Source organism: Ambystoma mexicanum, chromosome 12 (assembly GCF_040938575.1).
Source record: "Ambystoma mexicanum isolate Mex_15411 chromosome 12, UKY_AmexF1_1, whole genome shotgun sequence".
Lineage (NCBI taxonomy): Eukaryota > Metazoa > Chordata > Amphibia > Caudata > Ambystomatidae > Ambystoma > Ambystoma mexicanum.
This window is the reverse complement of record NC_090936.1, coordinates 1037866926-1037893417: the sequence shown is the minus strand read 5'-3', so window position 1 is coordinate 1037893417 and position 26492 is coordinate 1037866926. Positions and strand designations below refer to the sequence as shown.

General features: G+C 47.6%; 1 protein-coding gene across 1 annotated transcript in view; it reads left to right on the top strand.

Moving 5' to 3' along the window:
* Positions 1-26492, top strand: part of SND1 (staphylococcal nuclease and tudor domain containing 1) — a 2477133-nt gene that overhangs the window by 86815 nt on the left and 2363826 nt on the right. Inside the window, exon 3 of the mRNA XM_069629563.1 lies at positions 25640-25760. Within this exon, the coding sequence (XP_069485664.1) occupies positions 25640-25760 (121 nt within the window). The remainder of the gene's footprint in view (positions 1-25639; positions 25761-26492) is intronic.

Sequence of the window (26492 nt, the reverse complement as noted above, 5' to 3'; positions counted from 1 at the left end):
CCCGCATTGATCAGAGGGGTCAACCCGAGGATAGAAAAATGATTTAGTCCTCCATCGGACCCGTTATACATCAGGGGCCACTCTGTACCAGACTCCTTAGTGGTGACAAATACCAGAAGGAGAGCAGAGGTCCCACTGTCAACTAGCGAGGCACCACCAGATAGAGGGTAAAAAATGGTATGCCCTAGGAAAGGGGATTACAGCCTCAGCTGCCTTTTCCGCAAGCATTGCCAACAACTCTTTGCTGGCAAGTTACGCAGATGCACAATGGAGCAAACTACGGAAGGACATTGAGGAGGTACCGGAACCCCTACGTACTCGCCTTCTAGCCACGATGACTGAAGGGACCTTAGTCAAACAAAGCATCATTAAAAATACTCTGGATGCTGCAGAGACGGATGAGCGTTGCCTAGTCCAAGGAATTCAACTCAAATGCCATGTATGGCTACGTAATTCAAGCTTTAACCCTGAAAAACAAGCATCTCTTATTAACAAACATATAGAAGATGCAAACCTCTTTGGTAAGGCGGTGGATGAGGCACTAGAGACCGCAAAGAAGGAATTTGACACATTCAAGACACTAGATCAAATTTCAAGGCCTCCCAACAAACGTGGTTATGGCAACAAACATTTTTTTTCTAGGCCCAACAGCAGCAGCAATACTCTGCAGGTAACTGGTCCTCTAACCAAGGCACCAGTGGACAATATAACCAAAGAGGACAACGTCGTGGCAAGGGAAGAGGTCTGGGTCCCACCCCTAGAGGTTCCCAAGCCACCAACAGACTCAAAGATTTGGGTCCCTTCCCAAGCTTCGCTGGTTGGGTGCCGGTTAACATCCTTTCTTCCAGCATCGGAGGGTATAACATCAGACCGCTGGGTACTATCAAACATAGCCCGCGGCTACTGTATAGAATTCAACAGTTCCCCTACGTACAGACCCCCAAGGGGATGACGCATGTCTCCAGAACACCTCGCCATCTTTTTTCAAGAAGTGGACCAACTACTAGAAAAAGGAGCTATAGAGGTCGTGCCTCTATCCCAGGTAACGGAAGGTATTTATTCACTGTACTTCCTTGTACCCAAAAAGGACTTAACCATGCGCCCTGTACTAGATTTGCGCCCAGCAAACAAATTTGTCAAAACTCAAAAGTTTCTTATGGTGACTATACAGGAGGTAATCCCCCTGCTTCCACAGGGAGTTTACATGACAACACTGGACATGAAAGATGCATACTTTCATATTTTAATGTTGCCAGAGCATAGGAAATGCCTCAGGTTCATGATTAGAGGGCAAACACTGCCAGTTCAGAGTGCTACCCTTCGGCATAGCATCAGGGCCGAGAGTATTCACGAAGGTACTGGCAGCGGCCCACCTGCGCAGGCTGTCCATCCCAGTATACCCTTAACTCGACGATTGGCTCATAACAGGGTTTCTGAAGTTTGTTAAGCTGCTTAGAATCACATGCTGTGCATAGGTCCGACATCCAGTGGTCACTGCGGAGTATTGCATTTTGTTTTTCGTAGTCGAAAAGGGACATCGACAAGGCGTGTCTGAAATACTATCCCTATAGTGACGTGCGTTGTACCCACAATCCCTCACACGTCGAGGTCCCTCAGATTGTTTTTTTCCGCCCAGCTACTGGTCGCCTTTACGCAGAGCTCCTCGAGAGACATTGCAGATTCCATCTCCTCAACCTTTGGTCGTTTTCCTATTTAATATATAACATATCGATCCCTCCCTCGACGCAGTTGTGAAGCTGTCTCCGCCGAGCAAGATCTTCGACGGAGGGGACGAGCGGAGGAGATCCTTCGGCGTTGCCGAACACGTGGCTAGGCCTCGCAGGCCAAATACAGTAGGGAGAGTGGGGTCGTGGGACATCTCTGGTTCTTTTCTGAGAATGCCTTTCCTTTTCCCCTTCCTTTTCCCCTTCCTTTCCCTTGGGGTCGTTACCACGATTTATTGCCTCGGCTATGGAGAGGACACCCTTTAGGTTTTGCCCACTTTGCAAGGGCAAGTTTACTTGGCAGGACAAGCATTCACGGTGTAACCGCTGCTTGCCCCTCGAACACAAAGAGGAGGGTTGCACGGCTTGTCGGCTTCTGAAGCCAAAGACTCTAAAAGACCGTAGGGTCAAGAGGTGGGCGGCCTACGCTATGTCGAAGGCCGATTCTTCACCCGCCGCTGCTACCACCGACAGTGACGAGGAACGTGATAACACGACCTCCGCTACGGAAGTTGTACACCCCTCTAAAGAGCGCTCGTGCTCTTCGTCGTCTGTCCCCGGCCCCGACGGGCTCGGCTCACGCCCTGCTTATGGGGGATGAACACCCCGGCGACACTGACGCACACAATACCACACATAAGCACACAACCCATAGCTCTTCTTCGTCGAAGACGAAGAAAGCATCAGCGCCCAAGGAGACGCAGGTTCCACCGGCGGCCTCCTCGGACCGTTCAGGTTCGAAGCCCCTCTCGCAACCGCAGCCGCGACCAGCGACTGGGCTTTCGGAAATTAAGGGCGCCGCCCCCAAACCATCGGCCGGCACGCACCAGCAGAGAGCGCACGCGGCCGTAGAACGATCAACACCCGTAACGTCGAAACCACAGCCCTCCGCTGACAAGTCGCAGAGAGCTTGTCGAGGATCGTTGTAGCCGACGCCCAGAAGCATACGCCGAAAGACACGTCGAGCGCTACGCAGAGGTCGAAAGACACGCCGAAAAAGCCCGAAGAAAGACAGGGACTACCCCCTTCAGTCGGGGGGGACCCCCAGCACACCGGAAGGCTTTTCGGAAGGCGACGGGACACTTTCCTCGACGTTATGGGAGAGGTCGAGCCGTTTTCAGCTAGATGACACTAATTTTCCCCCGCTAGACCGCTCAGGGGTACCCTATGAAACCATGGAAAGGCTCCATCTCTGCATGGAGAGAATGGAGAGGTTTATGAAGACCCAGAACCCTCCCACTCCCAAGAGAACAAGAGAAGGGCCTCAGGAGGACCCCAGGGCCAAATATCCGAGACTAGTCAATCCCCAGCAGGACACAGCCTCAGACTTCCATAATGTGTATGACCTCACTGGTGAGGAACAATACTTGGAGGAGGAGGATGAATTTGTGGACGATGAAGAGGGACAGAACCAGGAGGAAGGTCTGGAAGACAGCCCAGACATGGTAGGAGAAGGCTTCGGAGAAAATCCAGAAGGACCTTCTCATCCCTGGCAATCCCCATCAGTATATTCGGACACTGATGTCCTGAACCTAAATCCTCCTGACAATTCACCTGTTAGAAACACGTCTCCCATTGACGATCAGCCCACATTCAATGCCCTGTTGCGCAGAGCAGCAGCACATTTCGAACTGGACACTGGGGAGATCTCTCCTGAAATAGACTTTGTGGAAAGAGTAATTAAGGAGAAACCCCCAGTCAGCCAGACCATTCCCCTCCTCGCTTCAGTGAAGAGAAGAATCATCCCTTCGCTATCCACACCCGCACTAATCAGAGGAGTTAATCCAAGAATTGAAAAACTTTTCACTCCTTCACCCTCAGACCCGCTGTACATCAGAGGACATTCCATTCCGGATTCCCTTGTAGTAACCAGTACAAGGAAGAGGGCAGGAGTGCCGCTGTCCACCAGTGAGGCACCACCTGACAAGGAGGGCAAGAGGTTATATGCCATTGCAAAGAGAGTCACATCCTCGGCTGCCTTTTCGGCAAGAATTGCGAACAACAATTCTTTGTTAGCTAGCTACGCGGACGCGCAGTGGGCCAAACTGCGCAAAGACGCCGAAGAAGCGCCGGAACCACTACGTACACGCCTGCTATCAGCTATTGGCGAAGGAAGCCAGGTCAACCAGAGTATTGTAAAGAACTCTCTGGATGCTGCAGAGACAGCGGGACGTTCCCTGGTTCAGGGAATACTCCTAAAACGCCATGTATGGCTGCGCAACTCAGGGTTCAAACCGGAGACACAGGCGTCTTTAATAAATAAACCTGTTGAAGACTCAAACCTCTTCGGGAAAGCGGTGGATGAGGCTTTGGAGATGGCTAAAAAAGAGTTTGATTCTATCAAAACTCTTGACCAGATCTCTAAGCCCACTACCAGACGCGGCTATGGCAACAAACGCTTTTTTCGTGGCCAACGCCAACAGCAGAATCAGCAGCAACAGTACCCTGCCACCAATTACCAGACCAATAGTGGGCAGTACAGCCAAAGAGGCCAGCGCCGGGGCAAAGGGAGAGGTCGGGGGTCCACCCCCAGAGGCTCCCAAGCCCCCAACAACACCAAGTGACGCGAAGATTCGCGTCCCCTCCCATGCAACACCAGTCGGGGGCCGGATAACATCCTTTCTTCCAGCATGGGAGGGAATAACGTCAGACCGCTGGGTACTTTCCACCGTAGCCAACGGATACTGCATCGAATTCAACAGTTCCCCAACATACAGACCCCCGAGGGGACGACGCATGACACCGGAACACCTTGCCATCCTTCTCCAAGAAGTACAACTACTGCTGGAAAAAGGAGCCATAGAGGTCGTGCCTCTATCTCAGCTAACGGAAGGTATTTATTCAGTGTACTTCCTTGTACCCAAAAAGGATCTAACCATGCGCCCTGTATTAGATCTGCGCCCAGCGAACAAGTTTATCAAACCCCAGAAGTTTCGTATGGTGACCTTGCAGGAAGTGATCCCACTGCTATCACAGGGAGATTACATGACAACATTGGACATGAAAGATGCATCTTTCATATTTTAATGTTGCCAGCCCACAGAAGATACCTCCGGTTCATGATAGAGGGCAAACACTACCAGTTCAGAGTGCTACCCTTCGGCATAGCATCAGCACCAAGGGTATTCACGAAGGTGCTGACAGTGGCAGCGGCCCACCTACGCAGGTTGTCCATCCCAGTTTACCCTTACCTCGACGACTGGCTCATAACAGGGGATTCTTACGAAACATGCTTCTCCAATACCCAAAAGACTGTAGACCTTTTGTTCCAGTTGGGCTTCTCCATCAACGAAAAGAAGTCCAGCCTAGACCCCAGCCAAGTCAAACAATTCCTAGGGGCTCTAATTCAAACAAAGGACGGCCTCGTCTTCCCCTCCAACGAGAGGGTCCAAAACATGCTGTTTCAGATCCCTCAATATGTGACCGGTCGAGAGGTGACGGTACGCAAAGCAATGCGCTTGCTAGGCATGATGGCGTCGTGTATTTATTTGGTACCTCGCGCGCCTGCGCATGCGCCCTATGCAAGAGTGGCTCAACAGCCAGTGGTGTCAGGCCAGCGGACTATGGGACGATCTAGTGGTGGTCTCGCAGGCCTTGGTTCTCTCGCTACGGTGGTGGACAAAGGAAAACCTGGAAAGAGGGAAACCCTTTGCCACACCTGCGGCGGAGGCCACTCTAGCCACAGACGCATCCCTCACAGGATGGAGGGCTCACCTATCCCATCAGACTGCTCACAGAGTGTGGACTCCGAACGTAGCATCCAAGCACATAAATCTACTGGAGCTACTAGCTGTGTTCAAGGCGCTAAAAGCCTTCCAGGAACACCTACAGGGCAAGACTGTGTTGGTCCTTACAGACAGCACCACAGCCATGTACTACATCAACAAGCAAGGGGGCACCCACTCTCCAGGGCTGTCCAAACTGGCCCAAAATATATGAAGTGGGCCCTCAAACCTGTCACAACATGTACCAGGGGAACTCAATCTGCTGGCAGACAAACTCAGCAGAAATTTCCCCCTGCCCGAAGAGTACGAATGGCGACTGCACGAAGACATCGTTTTCGCACAATGGGGATTCCCAGAAATAGACCTATTTGCAACCCTGGAGAACTCACAATGCCTAAGTTACGCCTCCAGGTACCCCCAGAACCAATCCAAGGGGAACGGTCTGTCGATGCAATGGTCAGGGAAATTTGTTTACGCTTTTCCCCCGACTCCCCTTCTCAACAAGGTGGTGCACAAGATGCACCAGGAACAAGTGACCATGATACTGGTGGCCCCAATGTGGGCCCGACAGCCATGGTTCGCTCACTTGATGGAGATGTCTCTATCCCCCCCAATGAAACTCCCCTGCCCGTACAACATGCTGTCACAAGACAAGGGCAGGACCCTGCACCCATGCCCCCAGAACATGAACTTAGCAGCTTGGCTCCTGAGATCATAGAATTCGGACATCTACAGCTCCCGCAGAGATGCATGGACATCCTCAGGGAAGCCAGAAAACCTAACACTCGCCACTGCTATTCTAGCAAGTGGAAGAGATTTGTCCTCTGGTGCAGAGGAAAAAGCATCAACCCGATTGACTGCTCTCCCACACATATTGTTCTATACCTGACCCACTTATTGGATTCAGGTCTAGTGTTCAATTCCATTAAAGTCCATTTAGCGGCACTTTCTGCATACACCACTTCCCAACTCAAGGTGTTGTGGTGGAAGATCCCTGTTATAAAGGCCTGCATGGAAGGAGTAAAGAGAATACACCCCCCGATAGCTGACCCAGCTCCCGGATGGGACCTTAACGTGGTAGTTACCAGACTCATGGGCTCACCATTCGAACCCATGCACAAAGCATCTCTTAAAGACCTCACTCTGAAGACTGCTTTTTTAATAGCTATCACCTCCATCAGGAGAGTAAGTGAACTACAGGCTCTTTCTGTTCTAGACCCCTTCGTTACAGTTCACAGAGATAAGGTGGTTCTACGCACGCACCCAAGGTTTGCTCCGAAATTCATCTCGAAATTCCACGTAAACCAGTCTATAGAACTGCCAACGTTCTTTCAAAATCCTTCCAACTTGGGAGAAAAAACTCTGCACACACTAGATGTGCGCAGAGCGGTCATGTTCTACATGGAAAGAACCAGACCACTGAGGAAGACTAATCAGTTCTTCGTCTCGGTGGCAGCAGGAAGAGAAGGGGATGCAGTTTCCACTATTTGCAGTTTCCACTATTTCTAGATGGATTGTTCAATGCATCACTCTCTGCTATACTCTTGCTAAGAGAGAACTGCCCTTTAAGCCAAGTGCACACTACTCGAGGCACGGGGGCGTCCATAGCATTCATTGCAAATGTTCCCCTTGAGTCCATCTGCAAAGCGGCTACCTGGAGTTCTGTGCACACCTTTACAAAACACTACTGTCTAGATGCACACTCGAGATCTGACTCCCAGGTGGGACAGGCAGTATTAAGACATCTTTTCTCTACTGTTCCTTCTCATAACCCACCGCCAACTCCGGGTACTGCTCGCTAGTCTATGCACAGCATGTGATTCTAAGCAGATTAACAAACATCAGAAGACAATGCATTACTTACCGTAAAAGCATTTCTGATGGTTGTATCTGCTTAGATTCACATGCGCCCACCCTTCCTTCCCGCTCGGATGGAAGGAACATAGACTTCCTTTTTATATCTCTCTTTTCTGTACTCACTCACGTCTAGAAGGATCCCTCAGGGCAGAAAAATACAAACCGGGACCTCTACGCGTGAGGGATTGTGGGTACAACGCACGTCACTATAGGGATAGTATTTCAGACACGCCTTGTCGACGTCCCTTTTCGACTACGAAAAACAAAATGCAATACTCCGCAGTGACCACTGGATGTCAGACCTATGCACAGCATGTGAATCTAAGCAGATACAACCATCAGAAATGCTTTTACGGTAAGTAATGCATTGTCATTCTTACGAAGCATGCTTCTCAAATACCCAAAATACTGTAGACCTTTTGTTTCAACTGGGCTTCTCCAACGAGAAGTCCAGTTTAGACCCCAGCCAGATCAAACAATTCCTAGGGGCTCTAATTCGAACAAAGGACTGCCTCGTCTTCCCCTCCGAGAGGGTCCAAAACATGCTGTTTCAAGTCCCTCAATATGTGGCCGGTCGAGAGGTGACGGTACGCAAAGCAATGCGCTTACTAGGAATGATGGCGTCATGTATTTGGTACCTCAAGCGCGCCTGCGCCCAATGCAAGAGTGGCTCAACAGCCAGTGGTGTCAGGCCAGTGGACAATGGGACGATCTAGTGGTGGCCTCGCAGGCCTTGGTTCTCTCGCTACGGTGGTGGTCGAAGGAAAACCTGGTAATAGGGAAACGATTCGCCACCCCTGCAGTGGAAGCCACTCTAACCACAGACGCATCCTCACAGGATGGGGGGCTCACCTATCCCATACTAGCTGTGTTCAAGGCACTGAAAGTCTTCCAGGCACACCTACAAGGGAAGACAGTGATGGTCCTCACGGGACAGCACCACAGCCATGTACTACCTCAACAAGCAGGGGGGCACTCACTCTCCAGGACTGTCCAAGCTGTCCCAGAACATCTGGAAGTGGGCTCTGACCCATGTTCCTACTGTCACATGTACCAGGGGAACTCAATCTGCTAGCAGACGAACTCAGCAGAGACTTCGCTCTGCCCTCAGAGTACGAATGGCGGTTAGACGAAGACATAGTCTTCGTCTTCACACAATGGGGATTCCCAGAAATAGATCTGTTCGCAACTCTGGAGAACTCACAATGCCAAGATTACGCCTCCAGGTACCCCCAGAACCAATCCAAGGGCAACGGTCTATCGATACCATGGTCTGAGAAATTTGTTTACCCCCCACTCCCCCGACTCTCCTTTACAAGATAGTGCACAAGATGCACCAGGAACAAGTTACCATGATACTGGTGGCCCCTATGTGGGCCAGACAACTTTGGTTCGCTCACTTGATGGAGATGTCCCTATCTCCTCCAGTGAAACTTCCCTGCCCGTACAACATGCTGTCACAGGACAAGGGCAGGACACTACATCCATGCCCTCAGACCATGAAGTTAGCAGCCTGGCTCCTGAGATCATAGAATCTGGACATTTACAACTCCCGCAGAGATGCATGGACATTCTCAGGGAGGCTAGAAAGCCTAACACTTGTCACTGGTATTCTAGCAAATGGAAGAGATTAGTCATCTGGTGTAGGGGAAGGAGCATCAACCCAGTTGACTGCTCTCCCACACAAATTGTTCTGTACCTGACTTACCTACTAGACTCAGGCTTGGTGTTTAACTCTTTTAAAGTCCATTTAGCTGCACTTTCCGCATACACCACGTCCCAACTTAAAGTGTCATGATGGAAAGTCCCAGTTATTAAAGCCTTCATGGAAGGAGTGAAGAGGATCCACCCTCCCATAGCTAACCCCGCTCCCGGATGGGACCTAAATGTGGTACTAACCAGGCTCATGGGGTCTCCCTTTGAACCCATGCACAAAGCAACACAAAGACCTCACTCTTAAGACTGCTTTTCTAATAGCTATCACCTCCATTAGGAGAGTAAGTGAACTACAAGCGCTCTGTGTACTAGACGCCTTTGTTACAGTTCACAAGGATAAGGTGGTTCTACGCACACATCCTAGGTTTGCACCAAAATTTAGCTCTAAATTCCATGTCAACCAGTCAATAAAACTACCAACGTTCTTTCAAAATCCCTCAAACTTAAGTGAGAAGAGCCTGCCTACACTGGATGTTCGCAGAGCAGTCATGTTTTATATGGAAAGAACTAGACCATTGAGAAAGACTAATAAGTTCTTTGTCTCGGTGGCAGCAGGAAGAGAAGGTGATGCAGTTTCCAAATCCACTATTTCTAGATGGATTGTACAATGCATCACTGTTTCTCTCTTGCTAAGAGAGAACTACACTTCAAGCCAAGAGCACACTCCACTCGAGGCACCGGGGCTTCCATAGCTTTCATTGCAAATGTTTCTCTGGAGTCCATTTGCAAAGCGGCAACCTGGAGTTCTGTTCACACCTTTACAAAACACTACTGTCTAGATGCCCACTCTAGATCTGATTCCCAGGTGGGACAAGTAGTAAGACATCTTTTCTCTACTGTTCCTTCTCACAACCCACCTCCAACTCCGGGTACTGCTCGCTAGTCTATGCACAGCATGGAATTCTAAGCAGATTAACAAACATCAGAAGACAATGCATTACTTACCGTAAAAGCATTTCTGATGGTTGTATCTGCTTAGATTCACATGCACCCACCACGCTTCCTCCCCGCTGGGATGGAAGGAACATACTTTCTTCTATATCTCTTTTCTGTACTCACTCACGTCTAATAGGCTCCCTCAGGGTAGAAAAAATACAGAGGGACCTCGACGCGTGAGGGATTGTGGGTACACTGCACGACACTATAGGGATAGTGTTACAGACACGCCTTGTCGATGTCCCCTTTTCGACTACGAAAAACAAAATGCAATACTCTGCAGTGACCACTGGATGTCGGACTATGCACAGCATGTGAATCTAAGCAGATACAACCATCAGAAATGCTTTTACGGTAAGTAATGCATTGTCATACCTACCAGTAACTTTATAAAATATCTTCTGGAACAAATCGCCCCCACAAGAACTCTTCCTGCATCAGCCCTTTCTCCTAGAAAGCAACATTGTGCCTTTTGGGCACATACCCCCACTCGTAGATATTGGACTTCTTGCGACTTAGTTCCATTATACTGCATCACTACCTACCTCCTTTTAGTTGAATAAGTTATTGAATGAATTTCTAAGAACCTAAAGGTGACTGTATATATGCTTTATTTTTATTTTTTTCAAAAGTATTTTATTGGTATTTGGTGAGAAAATTCGTGCGGTACAAACATGAAAATCAAACGGTGAGGTGAACAAAGGAGAAAATAATGGGGAGGGGAAAACAGAAAAAGAGGGAAAGAACAACAAAAACAAGGCTTCATTTGGTAGCGAACGTTTCGGTGGATGGATGGGTCGAGGCCAATGTTTTAGTGCTTCAGGAAGCAGGGGGGTCGCATACAGAGTCTGTCGGTTCAGGGCAGGTGCAGGGAGTTTGTTTCGGTGTGATGCTATGGGCTATCAGGGAGGTTTGTAGTCGGCGCTGAAGCGTATGTCTCTCAGGAGGGCCTTCCAAGAGTCCAAGGTGCCGCTCTGTGTCGCCGCATGATGTGGTTGCATCTTGTCAGGCTCTAGTTTCGGCTGCCGTCCATCTCTCCATCTCTTTTAACCAGCGTTCATGCCTGGGGCCCGATGGCGTCTTCCAAGCCATCGCGATGGTTCTCTTAGCCAGGATGCATGAGATGTCCATTAACCTAACATGTTTGAATTTGTTGGGTCTGGGGTAATTTCCCAGTAGGCACTCGCCGGGAGTCCATTCGTACCTCCGCATTCCAGGGTCCATGCAAGTTTTAGTTTTGGACCATAGTGTCATCACCCTAGTACAAGTCCAGAACATGTGGATCATATCCGCATTATCGTTTCCACATCATGGGCATGCTGGGGAGGATGTCTTATTGAAGGAAGCGACCCTGTGTGGGGTCATGCATGTCCTGTACAGGACGTTCAACTGAATCTGGCCGAATCTAGCGTTCCTTGACACTTTTTTGGGGAATATTAACACTCTTTCCCATTCTTTGTCCGTGATTGGGGTCTCGAGGTCTGCTTCCAATCTTGCCCTCAGAGCTTCGCCTTTAGGGTTGGGTTTGTCACATAGTCTGTTGTAGAGCCTGGAGACTGGTCTCCAACCATCAGTAAGGTCATGCATCTCTTGTAGTAGAGGGTCTGGGGTGGGCTCCTCTGGCCAGCTGTTCCATTGTTTCTTGACGGTCTGCTTGAGGCGGTGGTACCAGAGAAACTGGCCTGGAGGTATTCCTTCAATGGCCTTTATTGATTCGAAGTCCCTGAATTCCCCCTCCTCAAACATGTCACCCCATGTGTATATGCCGGCTTCTTCCCACCTCCTTGCTGTGGATAGGTCTGCCTCTGTTTTACAAGTGTCTGCCAAGATAGGATTATCCGGAGAGTACGGGTGTTTCACTCGCTTGATGTAACAGGACCTTGCCCTTTGTAAGAGGATTCAATTCAACACTACAGCTAAGTCAACGCCTAGTCTATAATACTGAATGAAAACCCTTATTGATATATCTTTATGTCCAGTTCATGCGTTCTGGATGACTACCCCTATATAACACCCCTCTCTTGGAATCCCCCTGACCCCACTGAGCCAAGAAGTAGTTCTGTTTTGCAAGTTTAAAAGGTTTATTTGATAATTTAAAATATATATATATATCACACTTTATAATAAATTAATAATTGAATAGCACACTTAATCTGATATGATAAAGATCAACAACGGAGAATCTGGCACTAGCACACTTCTTATAATCACTAATGAGTTGACATGAAATGGATAAGGTAGCACACTGGTAAATAGGAACAAAAGTATAATGTGGTAGAGGATGCTTTAGGTAAGCTCAGGTGGATGCAATATTCAATGAATGCAGTACAGAAAATACTCAATATGATTTCAACCAAACAATGTAATCACTTTTCTCTGGCGATCCCCCCCCCCCCTTGATGCAAGGAAATGGAAGGAAAACACACAGTTCTCAGAAATGCAATCAATGTAAATCAGTTCACCCCAGCAAGCTTACACTACAGAAAACAGATAGGAGTTTTGAAAACACAGGCAAAATGCTTTGATATGTGCTAGCAATGGATGAGAAATATGCTGGAAATGCTTTAAATTCCCTTTCAGAGGTTCAGGGTGAGTGGTATCTAGTTAATATTAGTCCAGGCTCACACTAGCAATGATGCAGGGATAGTTAGCAGGTTAAACGAATTTCTGGCAAATGGAAGGCAAGCAGCAGCAGTTTTTACATGTGAAGAAATTTGCAAATCGCGGTAAAATTCGCGAATGCGTTTTCCGCGATTGCGGTAAAACTATAGGGGTAGGAATGCGGTTCTAGGTTCACGATTCTAAGCTTTCAGATAAAAGTTACTGCAAGTCTCTAGCCCAAACGGTTACAGAGTTATGACCGATTTAATAGAGGTCGTTTTTGGTTTTGCAAATTTTAAAAGCTCAAAATGACAAGTGGCAGATTTTGCAGCTAAAATGACAGGTGACAGCTAGGAGGCAGTTCTACTTAGGTTAAATAGATTGAATTATATGATTTTAACTAAGAGGTGTTCTGAGTTTTGCTGAGTACTCACAAGAGATTTTGAACCGGAAAGCGACTTGGTCACGGACTTCAGTCTGGTCAGGTCTTCCCGGGTTCTGCTCACAGCACCTGGCCTCTGGAACTGCTCACAGCATCGGGGTCAGCACTCTGGATACAATGGCCTGGTCTCTGCTAGGCACCGGTTCTCTGGGTCGGGTCCTGCCTTCTCTTTGGATATTTCTGTCACCGGGTTCTTGCAAAAGTTCTTGGCAAAATTCAGACGGCTCGCCCGGCTGTCTGAAGAGTTCAGTTGCAAAAATATTTTGAGGCCTGCTGACAAATACTCTTGCTGGCAGTGGCCTTTTTGGTTAAGGTTCTGAAGTCTCTGTTTATCTTGGAGTCTAAGTGTTGGCTCTTTGAAGATTGATGGAGGTAAGTATGGATTTTTCCGGCAGAGCGTCCCGCTGCAGATGGAATTGAAGGTCCCTATCTGTCCTGTCTGTCTGCTTTTATGTGTTTAGAATGTGGGTGTGTTCTAGCATCACTGACCCTACCTCTCTCTCAGCTTCTAATTGGTCAAACTTCCATTTATCATTTGATTGGGGGAGCTAGGTTGGGTCAGAGTGATGTCATTTTACAGCCTGCAGAAAGTCCACTCCTCCTGTCAACTTACACACAAATCTAGATTTGAAACAAATACATATTTGCAGAGGTACATATTGTTTTAAAATCATATGCACCCATCATGCATTACAGGAGGTATCCCCTGTTCAAACTCTGCTCTTCCTGGGAGCTTGCATTCAGAAATGGCACATATTTCACTTTTTAATTGATTTTTCAATTTCTGACATTGACCCAACTTTACATACATGTGCGCGGGGAGTATGGACATTAACTGATGAAGTTTCAGATTTTTAACATGCATACATTTAGAGTAATATCCACTTTTCCGCTAAAACCCCCCTGAACATACCACCGGTTCTAAAAACCTCTTAAACTGTGGGCAGAAAAATCACAAGAATTATGGTATCATTTATAAAATTTTCACATGTCCGCTCTATGAATGATCCATCTTTTTAAAGTTATGTTCTGGCTCCAAAGGGGTGTGGTTTCCTCTCAGCACAAGGTAGAAATACTGGTTTATCCAGTTCTGCCAAGCCAGCTTGCTCTCACAGGCAGTGCCCCTCCCAGCTTCTGCCAAGAGGAAGCTACATTTTACGACGGCTGTAATAAAACCTTTGCCTGAGTCAGGAGAGGCTTTGTTCAGAGCTCCTGTAGAGCACAGGTAATTCAATTATCAGATAGATGGCATATCCTTAGTGTTGCCAGCAAAAGGCAGATAGCCTGGGAACACAGCTGTGACTCAAGTTTCACTCCTGATGGGGGTAGCTGTCAAGCAAAATCAAGTTCCTTAAGCCAGACTTTCAGCTAACTGTCATGTTTTTTTTTTTGTTGCTTTTTAAATTAACTTGCAATTTTACACATGCAGCTAGAATGCTGATTCTAAGTGCAAAACTATGACATTTCAACAGTTACAAAGGCATGTGACGCCAAACATAGGTCACTCATTTAATCTAACACTTTCGATTTTAGTGTCTTTAAATCCAGTGCAACTTAAACTGCTGCAATCCACAGCTCAGCCAGTCTTGTTATAAACCTTCAAGTCACTTCAGAATATCACTTTACATTGTATCCACCTCTCAGTAAGTCTTTCTTTGGCCTGGTTTGGGTTCATTCAGTTTTACACAAAAAAGTAAAATCTAGTGTGGTTTTAAAATGCCGGCTTTTGGATAGTGGTGAGTACTGGTACTGCACCTATTTTTGGGATTTAAGAATGAATTCCCCACAATTCTAGGTTGCATTTGGCAATCAGCATTTCCATTCCCAATGGTTTCAGACTACTGTGCGGGTAGTCCAATGGTGGTTTTAAAGCGCTTTGAAGCTAACCGGCGCTACTGTTTTTCCTTTGGCAACCCATTTCCCTCATGGCAACCCGGCCTTTCATTCTCGCACTGGTGGGTGGCAAGTGAGGCAACCATTTTGGTGGGCGCACAAACTGCGCAGCTTTCCTGGATTTCGGCGCACATGTGGGTTTTCCGCCATCTTGAATTTTCTAAGCCCACAGCACCAAATGTTGCAGCATGATAGCTTAAACGTGGGTCAGGACACCCAACACCATATCTTCCTTCCTAGCTCAATTACCAGTGGGGTAACCGGGATTGTCGTATGGGGTGCCATAGGGTTTCCTTGGGGATTACGTTGTTCGAGAATTGCCTCAGTAGTTCCGATTCAGCCGAAGGTTCGTCCGAGAGCCGTTTCGCTATGTGGCTTAACTGGGCAGCCAGGTAGTATAACTGGAGATCTGGTAGCTTTATTCCTCCCTCTTTATGTGGCAGGGATAGGATGGATAGCGACAGTTTGTGTCTGTGAGGTCCCCACAGGAAGTCCTTGATGATTGCCTCCAGTTTCTTGAAGAAGGGCGGTCAGACATAGTGACAAATGTTCACGAAAAAGTACAGGAATCTGTGGAGTATGATCATCTTGACAATCGCTGCTCTGCCTACCATTGCTAGCGGGAGCTTGGACCAGAATTTTATAGAGCGTCGAAGACTCGTGGTTGCGACTTCTGTGTTGTGTTCATGCGTGAGTAGCGGGGTGTGGCTCACGTTGATTCCCTAGGTACCGGAACTTGACCAGTTGCCACCCTATTCCTACAGCCGGGAGATCGTTTTCTGGTGGGCCGCGTAAGCCCGCCAGGGGGAACGCGGAGGACTTCTGCTAAATCTGATTCCGGAGTATTTCGCATAATTGTCCAGTACCTCTAGCGCTGTTGGTGCGTTGACCTCGGGGTTCCTCAGGTATAGAAGAACGTCGTCCGCGTATAGGGATATTATGTGGTGTACATTGCCCACCTTGATGCCAGTGTCGAAGATCTGTTGCCTAAAGTATGATGCGATAGGCTCCAGGCCCAGTATGTACAGCATGGGTGATAGCGGGCACCCCTGTCTCGTTCCCCTTCGTATTTCGCAGGCTGCTGATTCCATTCTTCCCGTTTTCACTCTTGCCATTGGGGAATTATAGAGAACCTTGATCCACCTGATGAAGCCCCCTCCGAAGCCGAATCTCCTCAAGACCTCCCTAATCCATTCCCAATATATGGAGTCGAAGGCCTTGATTGCGTCAAGCGACAATACCACCAGGTCTTCATCTCTTTCGTATGTTTCGGCCATTATGTGTTGTAGCCTCCTTAGGTTAGCTGTGGTGTTGCGCCCAGGCACAAATCCGTTCTGATCTTCATGGATTATGGATCCCACCACTATGGCCAGCTTGCTGGCCAGTATGGATGTGAGAATCTTAGCATCATAATTTAGGATGGCCAGGGGGCGATAGGATTCACAGTCGGTGGGTGCTTTGTGTGGCTTGAGCATGGGAATGATTATGGTCTCTTTCATGGTGTTGGGTAGGACCCCGTTTGTGTATGCCTCCTGGTAGACTTCGTAGAGAAATGGGGTGAGGATGGGCTTGTACGTTTTGTAGAACTCGGGTGGGAGGCCGTCACTGCCGGGGGCCTTGCCCCTTGCACGTCTTCAAGAGTGATTTCCATCTCCAGTTCTTCTCTCTGCTCGGCTGATATTCGGGGGAGATCCATCTCATCAAGTGTTTCTATAATGTCCTCCGTGGGAATTTGGGCCTCGTTGGCGTACAATTTGGAATAGAATTTGGCAAATGCGTCGTTGATCCCCAGTTGTGTCGTGTGGGATATCCCGTCAACGTCCCGTATCTCCGTTGGGAGGTGCTTGGGGTGTTCTCGCTTGCAGAGCCAGGCCAGTGATCTCCCCGGTTTGTGCGATTCCTTGTGGGATCTGGTAGTGTATGTGGTGAAATCAAATTTCTCCAATCTTTCCCATGCTTGCTGACATTCTGCGCAAGCTTCCTTCAATTTGCTCTCGACCTCTGTGGAGTTGTCGTGGGTGGACTCTAGTCGGGAGATCTCTGCTTCTTGAGCTTCGAGTGTTGTCTTTAATTGCCTGCAAATTCCGCCGGCTTTTGATATTTCTCCTCTGGTCACCACCTTCATAGCTTCCCATAATGTGCTCCAGGAGGATACCGAACCCTTGTTGATTTCCAGATATTCTTCCAATTTTCCTGCGAGGTCTTCCCTGAACTCAGTGTCTTCAAGTGCCGCAGTCGACATCCTCCACATGGGGATCGGGGGTCTGGGTCCCTTTTGTTGCCATGACATGGTTAGTGGGGAATGGTCGGAGATCGTTCTCCCCAGATATTCTGTGGCTGCGGCTCGTGGGGCAAGCTCCTTGTCAATGAGCAAATAGTCAATTCTTGTATGGACTCCGTGCGTAGCTGAATAGTGGGAGTAGGTCCTCTCGGTTGGGTGATGTTCCCTCCAGATGTCCACCAAGTTGAGCTGCTCAAGTGTTTCCTTCAGGGCACGGGATGTGAGGTTGCTTGGGTGGGGAGGAGGCGATCTGTCCATGCTTGCATCAGCGATGCAATTGAAGTCGCCACCCCATATAAAGGTGCGGTCCCTGTGCTGAGTCAGCTTTGCGATCATTGTGGTGAGGTATGCCGGTATTCCGTGATGTGGGAAGTATGAGTTAGCCAAGCAAACCGGGGTCTGTTCCATTGTGCCCCAAATCACTACATATCTCCCCGCTTTGTCTAGTTCACAACCCTCCATTTGGAAGGGCACGTCCGGGCTTATCCATTTTAGCACCCCTCTCGCGTATTTGCAATAGGGGGACCCTCTCACAGTCCCGGCCCATTGGTCTGCAATCTTGGACATGGCCTCCGCCGTGAGGTGGGTTTCCTGCAGCAGTGCAATCGAGACTTTCTTCCTTTTGAGATAGGATTGTATGCGATTCCGTCTGAGGTATGAGCCCATGCCCCTCACATTCCAGGTCATCACGGTAAGTTGTGCCGCCATCTGGTCCGAGTTTCGGGTCTGGCACGGGACTCCTTCCCTAGGGTTTGGCACTGCTTTAATCCATAGGGAGTGGATTGCAGGGGAGAAACCGCTGGTTCCTGAGCTCTTGGTCAAGTCTTGGGCCCATCCCGGTCTTTATTAGCGAGAGAAATTTGAAGACTGTAACTATTGAAACTGATAACAGAACTCAAACTGGTGCGCCCAGCGACTACAACATTGTCGCGGTGCTCAGGTGCTCTCGAGCCGTCGAAGCCCATCCTGGAGTCAGGCGTGAGCTGGGTCAGGCGGGTGCCTGGCCCGACTGGATTCTACGCTGGGGGTAGGGCTAGGGCCTGGCGGCGGAGCCGAACGAGGCCGTTTCCGTGTGATAAACTGAGATTGGATTACCTTCTGGTTTCCGGCGTCCTATTTGCTGGTTTTTTACGGTTACATGTGGGTTACTTGTAAAATCTGAGGGAGTTAGGTCTCTGTCCGTGGATTGTCCTTGCCGTCGGCAAGATTATTGTCCTCCAGCCACATGTTGGCTGCGTCTGGATTGTCGAGGAATACCACTCTCTTTATAAATGACTGTGAGGCGCGACTGGTATAGTAGCCTGTATTTTAGGTTCAGTTGGCGGAGCCTAGCTTTTATCGGGACAAATTAATTTCTCTCTTTGCACCTTCTGCGCATAGTCCGGGTAGATGGCGATTTTGGAGTCCCCTCTTTCGATGGGGACACCCTCCCTGGAGTGTCTTAAGATAGTTTCTCTGTCCTGAAAGTTCAGTATCTTAGCTATTATTGGTCTAGGGTGCGAGCCCGGGGGGGGGGGCGCTTCTGGAGGGACCTGTGGGCCCTTTGGACCGAGAATCCCTGTGTCAGCTTGCCGGCCCCAATTTCTTGCAGCAGAAAGGTTTCAACGAAGGATGTGGTGTTTGCCCCTTCGCTTCCCTCTGGGACACCTAGGATCCTAATGTTGCCCCGTCTGGCCCGGCCTTCGGCCTTTTCCGCCCTCTCTTCTAGGAAGGCTACTTTCCTCTTCAATTGGGCGACTTCAGACTGTAGAGCTGTGGTGGCCCCTGACGTTTCCTCTGTTGATTGCTCGATGGTCGTTACCCTCTCCGCTAAGTTGCGTACGTCCTGGCGAATGAGTTGGATGTCTATTTTAAATTCGTCAATCTTGGAGTCTGTGCGTTTTTAATGAAGCTATGGCTTCCAGTATTTGAGAGTGATTATCGGCGGCTACCCCTTCACTTGTCTGGGCGGTTTCAGAGGGGCTGGCCCTGGCTTGAGTAGGGGTCTTTACCTTGGTGGAAACAAAGGAGTCCATGGTGGCAGCCCTGGTTTTGTTCTTAGCGGCCATCGTGAGGTGGTGTTTGTGGATGCCCTGGGACTCAGGAGCTCGGTGGCATGCGGGGATGTGATCGAGTCCCCCTGTCGTTGCGGGGCTTGGGGTGGGGGACCCAAGACGGTGTTTTGCTTGCCCTCGGTCCTAAGCGTGCAGGCCCCTCGAGGTAGATGCCAGTAGAATGGGGGTATGCAGGGGTTCCCTTTCGCAGGTGTTGCGAGCTCACGCACATTGTCTTGCGGGTCCGTGCCGGTGGAGTGTCCCGCGGCGCATCTGTCTTCTCCTCCTGTGCACCGGGCTGCTGGGTGATCTGTGCCGGAATCAGGTCTGGCGCCGTCTCGGTGAGGTGAGCCGCAGTGCAGTCGGTTGCGGCCCAGGGAAACCCAGGATTGGGTATGTCGATATGTCCTTGTCCATGTTCACCCAGCCGCAGAGGTGTTCGCCGTTCCGGAGCTTGGGTCACCTCAGTGGGCCATGCGTAACTGCGGCGGGGCCCGCGTAGAGCGCTTATCGCAGCACGTGTGATCCGGCACGGGTGACCTCGCACTGTGAGATGGGGAGCGTCCAGGGTGTAGGCCTAGCGCTCGTGCCAACCGGGCGGCCCCCGGGGGGGGTCGCTCTCCTGTGCCGTGCCTCCACTCTGCCCCACCAGGCCTGGAAGTCCGTTGGAGGAGGGGTACCCCTTAGAGACTCCGATATGCGGTGTGAGGCGCCATCTTGGATTCAATTGGAGTGGAGGGGGGAGCGCAGTCCGAGAGCTCCGGTAATGTCTAGGAGGTCCGATTCGATGGGCCCACCGGCGGTTCGGGTGCAGGTCCGCTTCCCACAACAGCACATTCTTCTCCGAGGGCTGGTGCTTCACATGAGCCGGAGAAAAGGATCAGGAAACGGCGTCTCGGCCGGAGCACGGCAGATCAGCTACCGCTCGCCATCGGCGCCAAGCCACGCCCCCTGTATATATGCTTTATAATTGAGTTTTGTGTACTATTATCACCTGCTTGTTTCTTTTCCTAGTTTGTTTTGGGCCTAGAATAGTCTTTTTGTACTAGTCGTGTCTAAATTGGGTTTTTGTGGGCTTGACTGTGTGGCCTCATTGTGGATCCCTGACCCGAGACGCACTCACCTGAGAATAGCCTTGACCACTCTCCACACTTACCTTGATCAGGTTTTGGCTAATTTCTATAGTTACCATGTTCACTATAACTAGGGTTGCCTCCTAATATCTGTCCACCTTGCTAGATTCTAGAAATCCATCTCAACAGGCCCGTGGTGCTCAAGGGCTGGGGTGGCTGGGAAAGTCAGCCGTTAAGTCCCTCTGGTGGCAAACATTGTGTTGCAATTTATCAAATTACATTAGGCAATACTTTTAGCATGGGTTGTCCGCATTTTTTGTTTTTAAAATGCTGGAAAGGCCTTCTTAGCACCTTTATCTTTCCCATGATGAACCCAGAGTTCGTTGGCTGGAGACATAAGAGCATGCCTGGTGCAAAGGTTAGTTTCCAATTAAAGGAATCCTAGCCTATTCCTAAGACCAAACCTTTCCTAAGACACTCATGGAGACAAACTGGTGGAAAATCTAACGGAGGAGGAGCAATCTACTTAACATGCTCTGGCTTTGAATATATATGGGGTGGGGAACAAAATGAAAGTCAAGGGGTTGCATCAAGAGGATCAGCGTGGGTATCCAGTTACACAGAGAACCACCACTGCTGTTAAGCCACAGAAGCAAGCTATCCTTGAGCGGATACTTTCCTATGCTGGCAACATGGAGCTGGTATCTATGCTGCATGGGGCCACCTGGCTGGCACCTCGATATCGAGCTGCCTTCCTCTCCTTGCTGGAGTGTTGACCCTTCCTCAGTCACTGAAAGGGTTGATGCAAATCTCAGTGCCATAGCAGTCTACATTAGGGACCGTAAGTATTGAAGCTTCTGATAGAGGGACCTGTATATCTCTGACATCACATGCTTAAGCCCTGCCTTTACCCATCCTTTGTGCACCGATACCTTGGCTTCCTACGATCGTTAATTTATTGGAGAAACTACAGCTGCAATCATCATTTTGCTTAAAATGTTTCTATAATTTATATTAGGTGGCTTTTTAATTTGTGTACTTTTTAACATACTCTAAAATATTTTCAAGCCATGGGAAGCACAACACATTACCAGCTACAGCTGTTTAAATATACGGTTAAGTGCCTAAACTTCACACTGGGATCAAATCCCATCTTCACTACGTAGCCAAATGTCACCCTGGACCGCCATTTTCATAGAACTGTTCCTGATCTTAAAATTTTAGGAGTCCCTATAAGTGATTCCGTTTTTAGTGTACGCTATCAAGGAACACTCAGTTTAGTAAACTATAATGTAGCATTTGCGAATCAAAATATGGCAGTTTCCTTTGTTGTAACGTATTCATCATACACATGTTTCTAAATACGTGGGTTGCCCTTAGAATTTTGGTTACATTTGCTGATAGTTGGAGCAAATAAAAATGAGAATTGGCTCTGGTTATACTTGTCAATTGAAAGCAAAATGTTGGCAAAAATAAGGCAGCTGTAAACTCATTTGGGGCAGCAACGTTTAAGAGTGAGATTTAACTAATGAAAATGTTTCAGAGAAGGACATTTCTTTTTAGGCTGCATAGGAACATGACGTTGCTGTTTACATATTACGTTACAGCACTTTACTAGTTAATAAAACAAGTTTTCGTTTGTTGCAATTTGATCATTCTGGGACTGTTTCAGTAGGGTTTGCAGTATGGGCGTGCATTCTGAAGTTCCGCCATGAATGCTACATTTTCTCAAAACTGCCCTTGCATGTCAGTGAGGAAGGGGCATGGGGTGGGAGAGAAGAGTTCTGTTAAGTTTGCACGGTCATTCACACAGGTTAGCACCTAGTACATGTCAAGTAATGAGGCATGATGACTATTGGGACCATGGGGCAAATTCTTGGAGTGCTAAACGCGATGAGTAAGAGGGGTGTTTAGGTCATGGCAATCATGCAATGCTTGGCAGTGATTGAAATTAAGATTGAATAAGCAGGAGCAAAAAGCAGCTCCTGGGTATCCAGCGTTACAAATGATTAGGCGCCATCACTGAGGAATGGGAAGCCAGTACATGGAATTTTGAAAATCGTGTCCACATGAGATGCACACCTATCATTTTATATCATTATTTATGACCCCTTATACTTTAAATGTCTTATAGACATTTCCTAATGTGTATTTATAGATTGTCACAGATGCAGAGTTAAATTTGAATGGGTGGATTTGTTGGGCATCATTTGGCTTGGAGCTAAAAAGTAGCTCCTAGCAGCTGCTGTGTAAAGTTACTCAAGCACTTCTAACCTGCAAGCAGGCGCTAAATAGCTCCCAGCTCCCCTCAAATTCAAACCCTACTTAGATTCTTTGTGAAAAAAGCAACCTGGCCATCATGCAAATGGAAGCTGGGGCTCCAAGTGGAGCCCCATTTCAATTTCCATCGCATGCACATCAAGGTTCAGACGGGGCTGGATATTAAAGACTGGACTTGTGGAGTCCAATGTTGGGAATGGAGGTGGTGCAGTGGGAAGGAGCAGGGCAAGGGTGGCAATGTCTGGATGGTGCAGCTGCATATGGGGCACTGGGTAACGAGGTGCTGGACAGTAGCTTTGAATGCAGGCTTGCAACTGCAGGAAAATGTATTTTATACAAGGCGAGTACTTATAACATTGGGTCTCCCTGAACTCCTACTTTGAGAATTGCATGGAACTGCCTGGGCCCCACAATTTTGAAAAGTTAGCACCAGTGTAACCCATGCCCCCTTCTCCAAACATACTTCCTGCGTTTTAAGCTTCGACACTAGCACTGTATGCATACTTGTGTAACTAGTCTTCATAATGGCAATGCGTCATAGAATTCAGCCTTCCATAAGTGAGGAGTATAGGTAGCAACTTTTTCTTAAATGGGCAGTAAGACAAACCCTCTTGGGCAATGTGAAACCTGCACACCCCACCATTGGCATGACCAAATTGTTTGCGAGAGTCCTTCCACACCTGCTGAAAGAATCTGTTTTAATAAGAATATTGGTCACCCCTCTGGTTTATGCTATTACTGAATTCCAAATACGCTGTCCTAAAAGACCTACTTTCCTTGACATCAGTCCGATACATGAGCGCTCTGGTCATTTCACACTAGACTATTGTAATCTTCCACATAGTCCTAATAACTGAAAGGTCAAACCCAACTTTAACAGATCTATACAGAACAGAGCAGCAAGATTGAATCTGAGGCTAGCTATTACGGCAATACCTCACTAGTCCTTAAACCACCACATTGCCTCCATATTGAACACTTACATTTCGGCTGGTCATATTGGAAAAGGGTTCCAAGGCACACAAAGATCATTAATCTGTGTACTATTCTATTGAGATCGGCAGCTGTAACCAAATCTGAACCATTCTGGAATCCACATTAAAGTTAAACATTGATCCTTTCTCATGCCAAGTGCCACATCCCTGGAACAATCTTTGAGAAACTGATCTCTCAAATTCAGGAATAACCTCTTAATCTTTGTAGTATGTATGTTTTGATGCCTATTGCTAGGCAGATTATTGCAGCACCTTCTGGTGATGGTGTGAAAAATGAATCTTAAAGACAGGATAAGATTTCAACCCGAAGCTAGACCAAACAGGGTAGAAATGACAGCTGACGGGCTTCAATCAAGGCTGGGGAAGGCTGTTGGGCAGCTACAGTTAGTCTCAATAGAAAACTCAAATGGGCACACTACACAGATACTGAAATATGTATAATCTTTGTTATGGTTAGAAAATAAATCCCACATAGTTCAAGTATTTCACTTGGATACACTAGAATATATTTTTCTGAGGAAACGATGTAGTTTGAGTGGCCTTAAGGCACGGGTTTACCACAGCAAAACCCTTTGTATAGGACATGAAGCACAAGGGCAAGGAAAAGCAGCTTACCGTCTTGCTTATGGTCACTTATTTGGGGCAATATTGGAGTGAATCCGTATAGACTGATCATTTTCATGACATATATTATAAATGCGTACATAAACAAGCAGACCCAAACCATTGGCGCATGTGTTGGTGTTTCTCCTAAAAGGATTCCTCAAGGCTAGTAAAACCAACAGCATTTTACATAACAAATAATTTTCCATGAAAATTACAATCTCTTCTGAAGATCACCTAAAGCCATTCATGAATGGATATACAATTGCTTTGTTGGAATTTGTAAAATCATGGAGAAAACATATTTTGGTTTATGTCAAAGAACAGTTTGTAAACTGTCCTTGGTGGCATAACAAAACCTGCTTTCTTACAGCTCTTGATATCCGTTACCATAAGGTTGATTCTTTCACTATCAAGCAGTGCTCCACATGCAGCATTGCATGCAGTACGCTGCCTTATATTGAAAGAATCAACCTTGGAGAATTAACCAGAAACCTAAATTCATAGGACTACAGTAATGGATGTCACAGGCTGTAAGAAAGCCTGTCATCCAACACATACCTTCATAAACACAGTGTGGTCCATTGTGCTTTAAATGTTTTATGGGGGTTGCCTAGTGCACTTTATACAAATTCTTAAAGTTAATAATGTTTGGAAGCGATTTGTATTTGGTGCTCTACAAAACTATTTCTAAATAAATTGCACTACCTGGGGTGGTGAGTAGTAGCTTCTGGTAGCACTCTTCTGGGCTACAGCATGAGCTAAATTACCTTTAGCTCTCCTATTTCAAGCTCTGCACTGGAGCACTATTTATCTTAATCTAAAAGAATGCCATTTTATGGACCTTTCAAAACTGGGAAAATTGACTAAACAGGGTTGTCAAAATCTCCTTGACCGCTTGCACAGTGGAGAGATTTTTTGAATGTAGAGAAGCATTTGCAAGGTTTCCACCTTGCTGGCAAGTAGGGGGATGTTTGCAACTTTATTTGCCATTTACTGAAGACAAACTTTGTAGTGAATGGCAAGTTTCACAGTGCATGGTTTTCTCCTGGGTGGAAGCATTGCACCAAGTATGAAGTGTGCTTATGGTGGCAAGCACCTTTTTAACAGTACGTCCTAGTACATTTTGTCACTAGTGCCAATGGGGAGTGCCTTTCTCATGTGTAGAGTATGTAAATTAAGGAATTCAGTCTGCAGGTCTAGTGAAATTCTTAAGTATTTGCAAGGCCCCCTTAGTTTTTCTATTTCCTTCCTAAGATTGCTCTTGCAATATGCTACAGTTCACGGGTGTCTAGTATGTGCAGATCGGGCATTCTACACATGGATATCTTTAGGCCGGTTGCTCTTATACCCGAATGTTAGTTCTACAGCTGTGCCTTCGACCAATAAAATCCATTTAGAAATGTTGTATTCCAGTCTGTTTGAAGTTGTGGGGCCTTTTTCCTAATGAGTGACACCATTTTGGTTTCTTGTTTTATAGCCTTGGGCGTTTCCAGCTCGTGAATTCCTGCGGAAAAAACTCATTGGCAAGGAGGTTTGCTTCACGGTGGAGTACAAGACCCCTCAAGGGCGCGAGTATGGCATGGTCTACCTTGGCAAAGGTGGGTAAGAACTGGGATGATAGTTGGTGTTTGTATGAATTGTAACATGCTGAGGGCTGATACTGCCACCTTGAGTGCTTCCGCACACACCCCTAAAGAAAAAGTTGATGTGTTAAACTTTGAGGCTTGTTGAGAAGAAAAATGAAAATAAATCTGTTTACTCTTTAGTGGGTTTGGAAACTATCACTTTTGTCCAGATCGGTTTAATTGTTAAATTGTACTTGAACATGTAGATTACAAATGTCTTCAATTTGAGCTTTTAATATTGAACAGATTAATTTCTTGTCTTTGTACCTAAATGTATATATTGAATAAAGACTGCCAGGTTACTGTGTGTAGTTCTTCAGCCAAGGCCCAAAGCCGCCTTCTCATCGTTGATCTCCTACACTCCTTGAGTGTGAGAAGCATTTGGAGGTATTTGAGAAAAATAGTGCACTGAGAGAAGTGTTCAGTGCCGAATAATTTACTACTTCTATTGTACTGTGCCTTTTTCATATGTCACGATTAGGCCTAGCACCCTTTTGTGATTGGCGCAAGTTTGTGGAGAAAGTACAAATATTTGGTACTGTTGGAAAGAAAATGACATTCCGCATTGTTGAAGTCTGTTAAACGCCTGTCTCTCTTGAGATGTAAAGCATAATCGCTTAGTGAGACCGAACACACACACAGCTGTGTAGAATGATCGAGGTTATATCTCAGGTGCTGAAGGCAAACCCCACTGGCACTCTGGCT